At 42.6% G+C, this 16,858-nt stretch overlaps 1 protein-coding gene and 1 long non-coding RNA gene across 5 annotated transcripts in view; one reads left to right on the top strand and one right to left on the bottom strand.

The window, feature by feature from the left end:
* Positions 1-2,536: 2,536 nt before the first annotated feature.
* DNAJC28 (DnaJ heat shock protein family (Hsp40) member C28) lies at positions 2,537-6,183 on the bottom strand. The gene is made up of 2 exons (XM_027101151.1): positions 5,916-6,183; positions 2,537-4,401 (listed from the first exon to the last, which is right to left on the bottom strand). The coding sequence occupies exon 2, from the start codon at positions 4,368-4,370 to the stop codon at positions 3,210-3,212; it is 1,161 nt and encodes a 386-aa protein (XP_026956952.1). The 5' UTR covers positions 4,371-4,401; positions 5,916-6,183; the 3' UTR covers positions 2,537-3,209.
* A 161-nt stretch (positions 6,184-6,344) lies between these two features.
* The window catches only part of LOC113617556 (uncharacterized), a 43,410-nt gene continuing 32,896 nt past the window's right edge, over positions 6,345-16,858 (top strand). For all 4 annotated transcript variants that reach the window (XR_003431700.1, XR_003431703.1, XR_003431704.1 and 1 more), the window contains exons 1-2: positions 6,345-6,424; positions 11,397-11,459. This is a non-coding gene — a long non-coding RNA (uncharacterized LOC113617556). The remainder of the gene's footprint in view (positions 6,425-11,396; positions 11,460-16,858) is intronic.

Below are 16,858 nucleotides of genomic sequence, written 5' to 3'. Positions count from 1 at the left end.
TGGGGAGCGGTGGGGAGCGGTGGGGAGCGGTGGGGGCGGTGGGGAGCGGTGGGGAGCAATGGGGAGCAATGGGGAGCGGTGGGGAGCGGTGGGAGCGATGGGGAGCGGCAGATGAAGCTTCGCTTGCTCGCCCGCTGCTCACCTCCTGCTGTGCAGCCCGGTTCCTAACAGACCTCGGCCTGCTACTGGTCCGCAGTCTGGGGGTTGGGGACCCCTGCCTTAAGACCTTACTTTCCTAGCCGAGATGTGGGGGAGGAGAGGCATGCTGAGGGCACTTGAGGGCCCTGTCAAAAGTGGAAGAGGGGTGTGCTCTTTCCCTCCCCAGCAGGCTGGGGACTGGGCTCCGAGGCAAACTGGAGAGGGTCACAAGCTGTATCATCCCATCCTAGGGACTGTCTTCCTTTCTTTTCTGTCATCCCTGAGCCTTGAGGAAAGCTGTGTTTGGATGTTCCAGTCTGGTCTCAGCCAGGCAAGAGGTATTATGACAACACCTCTGGGTCTGCCCTTAGGCCAGAGAAGGAGAGGAAGCCTAGTACCCCCGCCCAGCCCCCGCCCCTGGAGCTAGGTCGCAGTGGTAGCAGGAATACCAAGCAAAGTGAGTATCTGAGGGCTACATTTGGGGGTGAGGCATCCTTTTGCTGCATCCCACCCCAGGTACTGATTTCTGAGAATCCAGATGGTGGAATGGTGGATTGCCTTGCAGGACTTCAGTAACCGTATGTTGAATGAACAGAACTTTGTCGAAAAGGAAAATCAGTACTTCTAGGAACAGGCAAATCAGCGTGAGTTGTGCCTGAGAGGTATTGGAAATGTCCCAGAAGGTGGCTGAGGCCCAGGGATGGGGACTCAGGCAGTTGGTAGCAGGGAAGTATGGCCCCAGCCATATAGACAACGTTACAGGGGACACCTCTCTAGGAGGGGTACCCCCCCAAACCAGGGCTATATCCTGGGAGCACGATGAAGAAAATGAATAATAATGTAGTAGTTCTATCAAGGAACTTAAAACTATAGTCCTGAGGGACCAGAGTACTGACTGAGGCCGAACCTCAGGCACACAGAACAAGGACACAACTCAGAGATAAAAGCCTGTGATCTGTGATCTGAGGATCTATCCTCAAGCTGCTGGGTCACCAACATCCATGAGATGTTATGGAAAAACCGGAACAAACTTTTTGGCTAACACAATACATCAAAACAGAGGTAAGTGTCAGATTCCTATTCCACAAACTCCAATGAACCAGCCCAAATCTTTTTTTCTGGCCTGGAATGTAGTTATTTAAATAAGTGAATCTGTTTTTACATAGGCAAATTTGCCTTCTTAACAAGAATAGTAAAAAAAAAAAAAAAAAAAAGAATAGTCCATGTCTCTGTCAGTTTTAACATTATCCATAAAAAAGACAAAAAAGATTAACTTAGACGGCCAGGCAAAAATATGCTTTTTATTCCTATTAGTTGTTTACAGAACAATCATTAAAATTAACTTTAATCATTAAAATTAACTTTATTAATTAACCTTATTAACTTTATTAATATAGACAACATTTACAAACATAAAGTGTGCTGTGCTGAAATTAGGAATTACTGGAGTTTCCTGATAATTTTGACTTCTCATTATCTAATAGCAAAAATGGTTTCATTCATATATGTTGCTGCAATGTAATTAGGTATCTAATTCTAATATTTAACAAGATTCACAGAATCATAGCCTTCTAAAATGTTTTGGAACTATAGCTTTTATTATAAACTCTTATTTCGCACTGTTCACAATTGTATTTAGAATAATATATCATTGCAGAAGCTAATGATAACGCATTCAATGAAGTAATGACATATGCCAATTAATGCCCCATCATGTAAGCAGAAAGGTCTGGAATTTCCTTCTGAAGATGTAATTTTATTTATCACACACTTTACAAAATAACTTGTTCTTCCAAAATCAGAGGGGCAAGTGGCATGCTTCTGAGGCACTTCCATAGTACAGCGCTCCGAATTAAATAAGGAAACACACCTGCTCCTTTTGACCACTCTCCATTATCCTCTAGTTGCCCGATTCTGTGAATAGGCAGTTACACAAACCTAACGAAGTCAGGTCTTTCTGAAAGTGGTTGAGACACAATCTCATGGATGTCAATATCCTGTCATTTGCCAAAGGTGCAAGTGGGTACCGTATCTTTGTTTGTTAAAGGGTTCCTAAGACAGGAAATTGGATCCCTAAGACAGTAAACTGAGATTTTCATATCACTGAAAAAGCCTCTGGGGAGTTTGATACATAACAAAGAAAGGCTTCAGGTAGGTTTATGTAAACCTAACACTTCAACTCTGATTAGAGATGAAGCCAAAGGTGAAATCTTGTTTCCATTGAGCCCAAGGATTTTTTTCCCCCCACCTCTGAAAGGTCAGAAAATACTTTCAAACTCTTTAAAAGTGGACATTGGAGTCTATTTCTAGAATAGCTAGATCAGCTAGCTTGGCTGATGGATCTGCGCTGCTAATGGCTCATGAAGTTAGGCAGGAAAAAGTACAACCAAGATATTTGGTGGTTTCTTTATTCAGTACCCAGAGAGAAGGGCTTTATAAAAAAGAAGAGTGTCATAACTCCACTAGGCTAATTTTCTGATCTTAACATTTCCAACCATATAGAGAATGTCCCAAAAGTCTTAGAAAAATTTGTACTTTAATAACCTCAGGTGTATAAATGCAGCAAACTTGTGAAAAACATACATCATTTGGAGGTTTAGTTGCCTACATTCCATACTTCTTTCATTTTGTGACCTTTCATGATACATTCTTAGTTGTTGTTGAAGTACCTATGTTTGAAGATGGCAAACAACAAATGTTTTTAAATTAGAGTTTAAAACTGCACTAAGACTTTGGAATACCCTTTATGACTCCCAGCCTGAGTCCCTATCCTAACTCCTTTCACCTGATGACCGACATTTACGAACTGAAATGTATTAAATTGTTTCCTTAAAAGTAAGTTCTCCTCTTGTTTTGCCATATCCTCAGAGCAAAGCTGGTTGAATATTTCTCTGCCTTAGTTTCTTACAGCTCTCTCATCTACACATCACTGGAGACGTGACTTGTTTTGTGAAAAGTACAGAGGCACACAGTTCTCAGACTCTTGTGTTACAGAAAGAAATCTCAGCCTCTATGTGTGATGTCAGTACTACTGAAAATGATTGGGGGCAGTTCTGTGAGCAACGAAATGGTCATGTTTTAATAAACTGCCACACATTCATCCAGTTAAAGAAACCTGTCTTGACTCCAGGTGTTTTCTCTCCTTCTCCTTGATCAAAGTTATTTGGGTTTTTATCTGTGACTTCTTGTGTTTTTATAAGCGTCTCATATATTTCCTGGGCTCTGGCAATTTCTTTCTGTGCATCAAAATGGACTTTTTGCCTGGTCAGAAGGGGAACAATTAAATTAAAGTCATTAATTCGCTTGTTTAGTTTTTTGATGTTTTCTTGAAACTGCTCACAAACTTGGTTCCACTGTTTCTGTTCAGTTGGTGTCATTGGATTCCCAAGTTTTTTCCTTGACACTAAAATTGCCTCTCTGAGTTGATCAATAGTATCCTTTATTTCCTTTTGCATTAGGATCCATTCTGGTTGGTATCCATTATCTATCAATATTCTGTTCAGGTTGTGAGTCATGGGATCAATATATGAACAGCCAGAAAATTTTTTTAGAGGTTTTCCTTTCCCACTGAGATTGTCAAAGTCTCCTTTTGCCATTGATTCCTGAATGAGATCCTCCACCAAACGTTCTATTGCTTGAGTTATCTTTTGTTCCTTACTGTGTCTTACATCTTTAACAGTTATACTATTGGTGAAATACTGGCTTTGCAGTTTCTGCTTTTGGTATTCCATCACTTGCTCAGTTGCACGGTCTGCTCTAAATTGCCTATACTGCTTCTCTCGTTGACTTGGAGTCCCAAAACCAATACCCTCAAAACTTAAATAATGCCGGTGTTGGGGTGTGTTATATTTGAATTTTTTTTCTTCTTCTTCTGTTTCTTCAACTTTACTCTGTCTGGCATTTGTTTGTTCTATCACGTGGGAAAGCACCTTCCTATAAGCTTCTTCGATCCTTATAAATGTTGCAGAATCAGCAGTATTAGAGCCACCATCTGGATGGTATTTCTTGGCAAGCTTATGAAAAGATTCCCTGACGTCATCTGCAGAGCATCCTTCATCCAGATTCAGCAGCCTATAATATTCTCTCATATTCTTTTTGGATTTATGAGTTGACATCATTCTAGTTCTAATGACACCAAGATATGGACCCATTTTCATTCGATTAGGAATCACTGAAGCATTTATCAGATGAGATCTTAAGATTTGAGCCATCATCACATACACTGTGTTCATTATTGTACCCAGAGTTCTTCCTAGCAATGATCTATAAAACGACAACAAATATAGGGTGAAGACAGTTGTATTATCAGCTAAATTCATATTTTCAGCAATAAGGATTAAATTACAGTACAACAAGGGGTAGTTCTTTCTAATGTTGCTGCCAAAATTCTTGTAGCTATATTCCATTTATGTTAGCAGAGAAATGGAAGTTGATGATGCTTTGCATTAACATATTATGATATAATCTGGATTCTACTCCTCACTAACTAACCACAGAATTTTAGAGCTGGCAAGTTCTGAGAGATCATCTAGTCCAATCTTCTCATTTTGTGAGAAAATGTAGGCCCAGAAGGTTAAGCAACATAACCAAGTCCCACAGCAAGTTGTAAGCAAAATGGTTAGGGTTAGGGCACAATAAGCCCCTTGCTTAATTGTCTGTATCCCCAGCAGATTATAAATTTCATTGGCACCACCATTACTTTAGTTAGTGAGTGTATCATTGTCTTTATCGTCCCAAGGAGTCCTGTCATGAGAAGACATACGTGAAACAATCAGAGAACATGACAAAGTATGTACCTAGTCTGACACTAAATTGAATAGAATCAAGTGTCCAAAAGACTTTAAGCTCTACAGCTTGTTAGGAAGGAGCTATCTGCTGCATGCCGGAAAACCAAGATGAAAGGTGAGGCCTCCCAATATGTTCGCTATTATTTTAAAAATGCACGGTATAGGGCTTCCCTGGTGGTGCAGTGGTTAAGAATCCGCCTGCCAATGCAGGGGACACGGGTTCGAGCCCTGGTCCAGGAAGATCCCACATGCTGCGGAGCAACTAAGCCCGTGCGCCACAACTACTGAGCCCGTGAGCCACAACTACTGAGCCCACGTGCCACAACTACTGAAGCCTGCGCACCTAGAGCCCGTGCTCTGCAACAAGAAGCCACCGCAATGAGAAGCCCGTGCACTGCAACCAAGAGTAGCCCCCACTCGCCACAACTAGAGAAAGCCTGCAGGCAGCAACGAACACCCAACACAGCCAAAAATAAATAAATTTATTAAAAAAAAAAAAAAACACGGTAGGGCTTCCCTGGCGGCGCAGTGGTTGGGAGTCCGCCTGCCGATGCAGGGGACACGGGTTCGTGCCCCGGTCCGGGAGGATCCCACATGCTGCGGAGCGGCTGCGCCCGTGAGCCACAGCCGCTGGGCCTGCGCGTCCGGAGCCTGTGCTCCGCAACGGGAGAGGCCACAGCGGTGAGAGGCCCACGTACCGCAAAAAAAAACACCCCAAAACAAACAAAAAGCACGGTATAGTAGAGAAGAAAGTCTTGTACACAGATAATGGCAGTGAAATGCTGGAAGTGGTTTAACTGAAAACAGTATTTTGATGTATAAACGCTAAAACTGAGCTCCTGGGGACTCCAATTTTCCGGACAATTGGGGTCTAGGGGTTTCAGAGTTGATTGGGATAGTAGTGATTGTGCGAACTGTGGCCGTCGCGGGGGAGTGGTCAATCCCAACCCGGGACACGCCCCGCCCCGCCCCGCCCCGCCCCCTACTCACCTCAGATGCTGGGAAGGGGCTCAGCGGCTCCCGCCCCCATGCTACGCCTGTGCGCATGCGTGGGCGATGGGCCCTTCACTCCTCAGGCTTCCCCGCCGTGGCCGGGGGCAAGTGTCTCCGCTGGACTAGACCACCTGCGTTTTACACTGAGGGAACCCTCGGGGTGCGGAGGGCAGTATTATACCTAAGAGGAACAGATGTCCTACCTTATCAGGGAACCCCAGAATCTCTTTTAAAACGAACTCTTCCCAAGAGGACACAAGCAGGACATTTCAAGATGATACGCCCCGCCCCAGACAATCTGCTCCGCCTCCGCCCCCACCTCGAGTGGGAGGTGGATCGATCGACGGGGATTCTGGGAGCTGTAGTTTGCCGGGAAGTGCGGCGCGCGCAGAACTCTGCCGCGCGCCTGCGCCTGCGTCTGCCAAGAGGAAGGCGCGGGTAGAGCCGGGCTCCGAGAAGGTCGCCGTGCAGGTGGTGGAGACGAATAGGAGTTACCGTAGGCGAATGTAGGTTGGGATCCTTCAAGTCCTAGTGGGTCGGAGGGCAGTGGCCCTCGGTAAATTGTTTTTTGAGGAGGGGAAGACAAGTCCGTTTCCCCGAACAGGACCTGAACAGCCTCTTCGGGTCTGCAGCCGGGGACACCAGCTCAGAGACGAGGAAACTACCCAGCCCAGAAAGATGTAGCTCACCCGGGTTAGAAACCTAGTCTTTCATTAGTTCAAGAACGTAGTGAGCAGCTCACTCTGCCTGGCGTTGGTAGGGGGTAAGCACAGTCGAAGACAATTAAATTAGGTGTTTCCTGGCTTTAAGTTCAGCCACTATAATGGGGATTTACTTTTCCCCCCTACTGTACGAGGAGATAATTGTATAAAAAGAAAGAAGAAAGAAAGCGGCAGAAACTTGGGGAGTCAGACCTGAGTTGAAAATCCTGTTGCTTACACTTGCCTTTTTTCTGTGTCTGTTTATCTGTAAAATGAAGGTACTAACTAATGGTAAACTGTATTTAGCAGTTACTTTTGGCCAAGCACTGTGCTAAATGCTCTATGTATAGTCTTTTCAAATCCTTACAACAGACCTGTGAGGTAATTGCTATTGTTTTCCCCATTTTACTGATGATGAAATAATAATTGCATCGAACTCACTGAGTTTTTGTGAGAATTACACAATGTACGTATGCCACTTTGCACAATGCCTGGCACATTAAATATATTTGTTATGATTGTGTCTCCTAAAAGAAGCCAGAAATAGGTACTAGCCTAGAAAGGCTTCTGAGTTATAGACAGTGTAATAATTTGTTACCTTCTATGTAGGTGTGCAGAAAATGGTTAAATTCTTATTCAGAAGTATTTCCTTATAAGCAAACAATGAGCGTAGAAGAACTCCTGTGTGAAAGAAAATGTTTCTACAAGTTTTAACTCTTCTAGCCAACATTTTAAACAAAGCTATAAAAGGGTAAAAGAGCAGAAACACAGTTTTAGAAACACCCGTACTTATATAGCACTTTGCATTTTACAATGCACTCATCACAAATGCCATTTTGATGTTCGCATCTTATAAGTAACTATACTTTAACCGCGAGCAGTTAAGTGACTTGGTTAAGTGACTAGACTCTGTAAGTTACTGGGACTCTAAGTCCATTTCTGTTTTCAGAATGTCAATTCTATAGTGTGATTCTGTACATGTAGAAGGTGAATTGGAGTCAGCTGAGTTATCAGTAAAGCATGCTTTCAGCTGCAAAGTGTAAATTAGCTAACTGACTTGGGGGATTATTTTTCTTATTTATATGAAATGGTGGAGGTAGGCAGTTTCTGGTATTGGTTCAGCTACCAAGAGTTGCTTTACCATTTTCTCTCTTTCTCCATGTATGTATGTATTTCTGAATTATTTAAAAGTAATTGCATATATTATGTTCCTTTACCCAAAGTACTTCAGTATTTAAAAGTAATTACATGTTCTACGTCCCTTTACCCTAAAGTACTTAAGTATTTTTTTCCTCAAAACAAGGGCGTTCTCTTACATCATCCTAGCACTGTTATCAAATTCAGCAGATTTAACATAGATACAATATTATTATTTATTTTTTTTGGCCATGCCACATGGCCTGTGGGATCTGGGATCTTAGTTTCCCTCACCAGGGATGGAACCAGTGCCCCCTGCAGTGGAAGCGCAGAACCCTAACAACTGGACTGCCAGGGAATCCGCAACCCATGGACTTTTTTTTTTTTTTTTTTTTTTTTTTTTTTACCGGTACGCGGGCCTCTCACTGTTGCGGCGTCTCCCGTTGCGGAGCACAGGCTCCGGACGCGCAGGCTCAGCACCCATGGCTCACGGGCGCAGCCGCTCCGTGGCATGTGGGATCTTCCCGGACTGGGGCACGAGCCCGTGTCCCCTGCATCGGCAGGCGGACTCTCAACCACTGCGCCACCGGGGAAGCCCCCCCTTCCCCATGGACTTTTAAGTCAGCAGGTCTTCCTCAGTTTAGTTATGGGAAGAAAGAGTCCACCATTTGAAAATATAGTTCTCATTAAAACAGGAAAAAAAAAACAAATAAAAGAATTAAAATATAGTTCTTTTCTTTTTTTTTTGGCTGTGTTGGGTCTTTGTTGCTGACTGTGGGCTTTCTCTAGTTGTGGCAAGTGGGCTTCTCATTGCAGTGGCTTCTCTTGTGGAGCACGGGCTCTAGGCATGCAGGCTTCAGTAGTTGTGGCTATGTGGGATCTTCCCGGACTAGGGCTCAAACCTGTGTCCCCTACATTGGCAGGCAGATTCTTAACCACTGCGCCACCAGTGAAGTCCTAGTTCTTTTCCTTGTAGAAGGTGCCTGCATACTCTGCAGTCAACGGTCCTAAAGATTATAAGAAGTGATCAGAGGATCACATTTAGAGTCAGAACCAAACACGTAGGTTGACTAGCATTTTTTTTGTTTTAATTTTGGCTGTGCCGCTTGTTGGCAGTTCCCTCGGCCAGGGATTGAACGCAGGCCACGGTGAAAGCGCCGAATTCTAACCACTAAACCACCAGGGAATTCCTGGTTGACTAGCGTTTTTAATGTGATCATGCTACCTCGCTTATTTGAACTCCATAGACTATTTTTTTAAGATTTATTTATTATTTATTTTTGGCTGCATCAGGTCCTAGTTGTGGCATGCGGGATCTTCACTGAGGCATGCGGGATCTTTTGTTGTGGCGCGCACACTCTTCATTGTAGTGCGTGGGCTTCTCTCTAGTGGTGGCGTGCGGCTTTTCTCCCTCTAGTTGTGGTGCGCAGGTTCCAGGGTACGTGAGCTCTGTAGTCTGCAGCACACGGGCTCTAGTTGAGGCACATGAGCTCAGTAGTTGTGGCGCGGGCTTAGTTGCTCCGCAGCATGTGGGATCTTAGTTCCCTAACCAGGAATTGAACCAGAATCCTTACATTGTAAGGCAGATTCTTTACCACTGGACTACCAGGGAAGTACTTCCACAGACTTTTAAAAACCTGTTCATTTTCTATATAAAATTGTTAACCACTTCAAGGTTATGTCATGATTCAAATCAACATGCTTGAACCTCAGTCTATTATTTTCCACAAAGTCTAATTATTACCTCCAGTCTGTCAGCCGGGTTGTAGTATAATCTTACACATAAGGGCTGGTTTTAAATTAAAGTGTGTTGGCTTAGATGTGTGTGACATTTCCTAGTCTGGAACATCTTTTTCATAATTCCATGCTCTCAGAATAGAGTTGAGCATTTTGAAACAAATTTCCCCATAAACAAGGGAGGGTAGAGAATTGGCATGAATTTAGTTAGCACACCAAAACTTAATCATTAATTCTGTTTCTGAGTGGGTGGGAAATAGATGTGTGATATTTTTTAAAAGTTACCAGAAAACAAATTTTCTTACCTTATAGTTATATTAAATACTTCACTGAGCTACTGCAAGAAGCATGGCACTACAAAAGTAACCTCTTTTCTCTTTGTACTCTCAGATGTAGTTTCACACTTTGACTAAAGCAAGTGAGGGCTCGAGACTTCCCTGGTGGTCCAGTGGTTAAGTCTCCGAGATCCCAATGCAGGGCGCCCAGGTTCGATCCCTGGTCAGGGAACTAGATCCCACATGCATGCTGCAACTAAGAAGTCTTCATGCTGTAACTAAAGATCCCGCATGCCGCAACGGAGATGCCACAACTAAGACCTGCTGCAGCCAAAATAAATAAATATTAAAAAAAGAAAATTAAGCAAGTGAGGACTCTGTTTTAATCCATCTGTTTCTTCTTTTCCCCTTTCTTTCATTTGCTGGTTCTGTAGTAACTGCAAAGAAGTTGATTTATTTCCAATAACTGTGGTGCCGTAGTAACCAAAATCATACTCCCCTGAAGATTGATTTATCGTTCCATTTGCATCCTAAAATCACATATTTTTCAGTGATGTTTGCGAATCTTATCTTCTGAAGCTACAGTTCCCAGAAGCACTATGAAATATGCTTCTCAATTCATTCACTATGAAATATGATTCTCAGTTCATTCACTATGAAATATGATTCTCAATTCATCTGAATTCATTTTTTTGTTTATTTTATTGAAATAGAGTTGAGGTACAGTATTATGTTAGTTTGAGTGTATTAATTCATTTTTTACTCTATTTGATCAAGGAAGAGTTGGTGTAGGCAGTGTCAGCTTTAAAAGAAAGACAACGAGGGAATTCCCTGGTGGCCTAATGGTTAGGTTTCAGTGCTTTCACTGCGGAGGCCTGGGTTTTATCTCTGGTCCAGCATGCTGCATGGTGTGGCCAAAATTTTTTTTAAAAAGGCAGTAGATTAACTTAATTAGCATAACAAAGACCTAAAGGCTAGGGGTGTTGGGAAAAGGTACCCAGGAAAAGAGGAGATTCACACTCATTTAGATATTTTTCCGTTTTCCCTCTTCGCAGGTGGGTTACCCAGTTATTGAACCATTCTAAGGTGGTCAGTAAGGGCCACACACAGGATTTGTGGACATTTGCTATGGAAAACTGCCTTTCCCAACCCAGGATGCCAGTTTCCATATTTGGCATCGAATTAACATGTTGATTTATTGTCATTTGAGCCTGAATTATCTGCATTTGACTGGTGCTGATCTCTAGTGCCTTCTGTTCCTTGGAACTATGAATAATGTATATACCTCACTCTACTTGCAGGCTACTAATAGGGAAACAAATGCACATCAGCTGCCTGAGAATCAAGATTTGAATTGATTCCAACCCATATTATATTTACCCAACCTGTTTATCAAAATCACCGCTTTACAGCACAACACTATGTTTTTCTCATCCTTTAAACTTTGTTTCCAGCTTTATTGAGGTATAATTGACAAAAATTGTATACATGTAAGGTGCACAACTTGATAATTTCGTATATGTATAATTGTGAAATAATCATCACAACCATGCTAATTAACAAACTAACATATCATCACCTCACATAGTTACCGTTTTCTTTTTCTTTTCTTTCTTTCCTTTTTTGAGATTCCCAACTGCAGGGTGGAAAGCCTTCATCAATCCTTGGGAAACCTGGGACTTCATTTATAGGTAAAGAATTTTTATCTGAAGTTAAGATCCATTACGTTCTTTTTCTCTTATGCATTGGGTTTGTTCAACAATTAAAGTCCTGTGTGATCCGAATTCCCCTGGTATCTACTACCATGTACATTCATTATCTTTGGCTTTAAACATTTTGGCTCTGATGTGTCTGGATGTGAATCTTTTTGAATTTATCCTGCTTGGAGTTCATGGAGCTTCTTGGATGGTAAATGAATGTTTTTCCATAAAATTTGGGATGTTCTCAGCCATTATTTCTTCAATTGTTTTTCTCATCCCTTTCTCTCCTTCTGACACCCCCATTATGCATTTGATGGTGTATTTAATGGTGTCAGATTTCTCTGAGGCTCTGTTTATTTTTCTTCATTAGTTTTTCTCCCTGTTCCTCAGGTTGGATAATCTCTATTTGATCTATCTTCAAGTTCACCATTTCTTCTGCCAGCTCAAATCTACTACTGAGAGTACTTCCCTGGTGGTCCATTGGTAAAGAATCCGCTTTCCAATGCTGGGGACTCGGGTTCGATCCCTGGTTGGAGAACTAAGATCCCACATGCTGCAGGGCAACTACCGAGCCCATGCGCTCTAGAGCCCACATGCTGCAACTACTGAGCTCTCACGCTCTGGAGCCTGTGCACACAACTAGAGAGAAGCCCGTGAACCACAACAAAGAGCCTGTGTGCCGCAACAAAAGATCCCGCATGCCACAACTAAGACCCAACATGGCCTAATAAATAAAATTAATTAATTAATTAGTTAAAAATATAAAAATAAAAACTTAAAAAAACCCCCAAATCTACTGAGTCCCTCTAGTGAAGTTTTCATTTCAAATGTTATATTTTTTAACTTCAGAATTTCTATTTGAATCTTTTAAAATAATTTCTATCTCTTTATTAATATTCTATATTTGATGAGACATTTTCATGATACCGTCTTTTAATTCTTTTTTTAAATATTTATTTATTTATTTAGGCTGTGCCAGGTCTTAAGTTGCGGCACGTGGGATTTTTGTTTTGGCATGTGGGATCTTTAGTTGCGGCATATGAACTTACCCACTGGACCACCAGGGAAGTCCCCCGTCTTTTAATTCTTTGTACATATTTATAATGGCTGCTTTGAAGTCTTTGCAAAGTGCACCATTCAGGCCCCTTCAAAGGCAGTTTTTATTACCTACTTTTTTTCCTGTATATGGGTCACACTTTCCTGTTTTTTGCATGTTTTGTAATTTTTTGTTGAAAATTGGACATTTTATGTAATATATTGTAGCAACTTTGGATACTGATTTCCCCCCTCTAAAGGTGGTTGTTATTTGCTTTGTTGTCTGTTTGTCTAGTGAATTGGCTGAACTAATTCTGCCAAGTCTATTTCTCCACAATGTGTAGCCTCTGATGTTCTTGCTCAGATATTCCCCTCTTGCTTTTCTGTTTTTTTTGTTTTGTTTTTTTGTTTTGTTTTTTTGCGGTACGCGGGCCTCTCACTGTTGTGGCCTCTCCCGCTGCGGAGCACAGGCTCCGGACGCGCAGGCTCAGCGGCCATGACTCACGGGCCCAGCCGCTCCGCGGCATGTGGGATCTTCCCGGACCAGGGCACGAACCCGTGTCCCCTGCATCGGCAGGCGGACTCCCAACCACCGTGCCAGCAGGGAAGCCCTTGCTTTTCTGTTTTAACATGGCTATTTAGGGGTTGCCTCTGCGTGGGAATAAGACACTTATTGGGCAAAGGTTGTGCTTAAGCCCTCCTAGCCAGTTAGATTTTTGCTCTTTACCGTTGTATGTGTGTGTGTCTATCATGGTTCAGGGAATTTATGTTTTTGCCTTATGTTCAGCCAGGGAATCATAACTTGGAGGTTTCCTCTCTGATCGTTCCTGAAAGGGCACAGCCTTGGACATGAACACAGTTTTCAGACTGCCAGGGATGAGTATGGTATTTTTAGGCCTGGCTTCCTGGCAGTTGCTTCTGGGTCAGAGTAGCTTGTTGGTGAACCAACGTTAGTAAGAGATTGTGTTTAAGCCTCTTGTGCCCGTGAGGCTTCTGCCCTGTATGGGCAGTTCTGTGTGTAGCTTGGGGAACACTTTCAAGTTTGCTCATGTCCTGTTCTGATTGCTCCTGAGTAGGTGCAACCTACTGTGTGCTCATGATTTTCCCAAACTCAGAGTTGACTAGATTCCAGGAGGCCGCTTCTTGCCCGTCTCTTTCCCTGATTAACTCCTTGCTTTGCCATTGTGTCCTGACGGATCTATTCAAGTGAAGCAGAGTGTTAAGTACATGTGCCCTGGATCCATACTGCCTTTGCTCAAATCTTGGATATGCCTAGCACTCGATGAATGTTCTTGGGCAAGTGACTTAACTCCTCTGTGCCTCAGTTTCCTCATTTATAAAAAGGGAGTGATGGTGGTATCCACCTGGTAATATTGCTGTATGGATTCAAAGAGCTAATGTTGTAAAGGATGTGGTGAGCACTGTGTCAGGGTTTGTTTTGAATTCAGTGTTTCAATAGTCAGAATCAGGAACTTGGAGGCTCTTTCCTTCTTTTGGGCTAATCTGAATTCGAGCAGAGTAGTGTTTGATGGCTCTCTTCAGATTTGAACTGGGAGGGCCTAGAGCAGAGTTCTCACCCTATAGTGTTCAAAAGAGTGACTTGAGGAGCTTCTTAATAATTCCAGATGCTGCCTCTAGAGATTCTAACTCTGTGGTGCTGCAGAGAGCCAGAATCTGTATCTTTAATGCATTTTCAGATGATACTGATGCAGGGGTTCCATTGACCACATCTGAGGCAAACTGAGTAGACCCTGAGATCTGCAGTGCAGAGGACAGCCCCTACAATAAAGAACTATCCGGCCCAAAATGTCAATTATGCTGAGGATCGGGGATTCTGCTGTGGACCATTTTTTCTCTCTTTTCTCTTTTTCCTGTATTTCCCCCTAGATCTATTATGATGTGCTAGAGTTGGTAATCAAGGAATAGAAGAATGTTGGAACTAGAGGGGACCTTCGAAATCATGTAGTCTTACTCATCTGAGAGAGAAAAATGACATGCCCAAGGCCATACAGTTAGTGGCAGAGTCTACTGCGCGATGTTTTCCTATGACCCTCCCCATCCAGAGGACAAACATGCTGAAGTGCTGCAGAAGGAAAAGAAATGCTAGAGTATTTGCATGTCAGCTTGGCACATAGCTTTCTAAATTAACAATCTCAACTCTAGGAGAAATTGTTTCAAAATGTAGTTAGTAGTACCAGACTGTTGTTAAGTCATTCATTAGATTTTCTTTTCTAATTTATTTGTTTTATTTATTTATTTTTGGTTCCATTGGGTCTTTGTTGCTGTGCACGGGCTTTCTCTAGTCGCTGCGAGCGGGGGCTACTCTTCATTGCCGTGCGTGGGCTTCTCATTGCGGTGGTTTCTCTTCTTGCGGAGCACGGGCTCGAGGCGCACGAGCTTCAGTAGTTGTGGCACGCAGGCTCAGTAGCTGTGGAGCACAGGCTCTAGAGCGCAGGCTCAGTAGTTGTGGCGCATGGGCTTAGTTGCTCCGCAGCATGTGGGGTCTTCCTGGACCAGAGCTCGAACCCGTGTCCCCTGCATTGGCAGGCAGATTCTTAACCACTGTGCCGCCGGGGAAGCCCCATTTATTAGATATTTAAACATATTCTTTGTGTCCAAATCATCAGCTGACAAAAGTGTTAAGAATAAGAAATAATTTCTCAGCAAGCCTTTATTGCTGCCTCCTACAGCTCTGGAGCAGGTTTGGGTACTTCTCTTCATATTATAAGATGTCAATGAAAAATGGACATTTTGCCGAAGATTAGAGGACACGGAGGGGAGGGTTCCATTCAAAGCCACCAAGCAAAACTTCCTAAAAGTTGCCTGTAGGCATCCTGTTCTCCTGCCTTACACCTCTCATCTCCTTCCTTCTCCCTGCCTTGCCTCTGAAATGCACTCCAAGTTTCAAAACTTCATGTAGAAAATAGAATCACTGAAGTTTGCCATCCACCCAGCCTCTCAAGGACCGTTTATTATCCTCAACTGGGTGCCTTGTAAAGGTGGGAGATGGGATGATGGTGTCTGTCTCATTTCCAATGCTGACTGGTTTCTCAAAGGATTCAAACCACAAAACATTTCTCTCCTCTTCTCTAGGTATAGGAGTAAAATTCTGCTAGTAAGAAAAATCAGATTTTTTTATCCAAACCATTAACGTGACAAAAATACATAAAACAAAGTAACAATGACAGAATGTTCTTAATCAATAAATTCTCCATTTAAAAGGCCGTGATCAGCATAAAAACAATTCACACAAACTTTAGGATCTTGATTACATCTGAAAATTTCAGGAAGAGGGTCCAAGAGTTTCATTTGAACCACTAATTATAAGGGCAAAAAAAGGCGGGGGGAATCAAATAACTACAGGAGATTGAAGAAATAAATTATGAGGCATCCTATCCTCTACAGCCTGTAAAAAGATTGACATGGATCTCTAGGCAAAGCCATGGAAAGATGGCCATTGTATTTTGTGAATAAATAAATATTGCTAAATTATGTTTGAAAGGGATGAACCACTTTTCACTACCAGCATATTGGTGATTGCCTGTTACTCTACACACCCTTGATAATGCATTGAATTAGTAATCTCTCTCTTATTTAAAAAAATATTTATTATTTATTTATTTGGGTTGCACTGGGTCTTAGTTGTAGCAGGTGGGCTCCTTAGTTGTGGCATGTGAACTCTTAGTTGTGGCATGTATGTGGGATCTAGTTCCCTGGCCAGGGATCAAACCCGGGGCCCCTGAATTGGGAGCGCAGAGTCTTAACCACTGCACACCAGGGAAGTCCAGGTAATCTCTTTTTAATTTTTGCTCATATGCACTCATATGCACATATCTGTGTGTTCATGCACGCGTGCATGCCCACACATGCATAAAATCTCTTTATTCTAATTGCTAATGAGAAATGAGTAAAATCTGTTTACCATCCAAATTCTTTTTTCCTCAAAGGCTCTCCAGAGATTTATTTATTTATTATTATTATTATTTTTAACATCTTTATTGGAGTATAATTGCTTTATAATGGTGTGTTAGTTTCTGCTTTATAACAAAGTGAATCAGCTATACATATACATATATCCCCATATCTCCTCCCTCTTGCATCTCCCTCTAGGTGGTCCCAAAGCACCGAGCTGATCTCCCTGTGCTATGTGGCTGCTTCCAATTAGCTATCTGTTTTACATTTGGTAGTGTATATATGTCCGTGCCACTCTCTCACTTCGTCCCAGCTTACCCTTCCCCCTCCCTGCCTCAAGTCCATTCTCCACGTCTCCGTCTTTATTCCTGTCCTGCCCCTAGGTTCTTCAGAACCTTTTTTTTTTTTTTAGATTCCATATATGTGTGTTAGCATACGGTATT

Source organism: Aethalodelphis obliquidens, unplaced genomic scaffold (genome assembly GCF_003676395.1).
Source record: "Aethalodelphis obliquidens isolate GAN/ISIS:26980383/991018 unplaced genomic scaffold, ASM367639v1 scaffold1, whole genome shotgun sequence".
In the NCBI taxonomy this organism is placed as follows: Eukaryota; Metazoa; Chordata; class Mammalia; order Artiodactyla; family Delphinidae; genus Aethalodelphis; species Aethalodelphis obliquidens.
The sequence above is the reverse complement of the archived record's forward strand: the minus strand, read 5'-3'. Positions and strand labels throughout refer to the sequence as shown.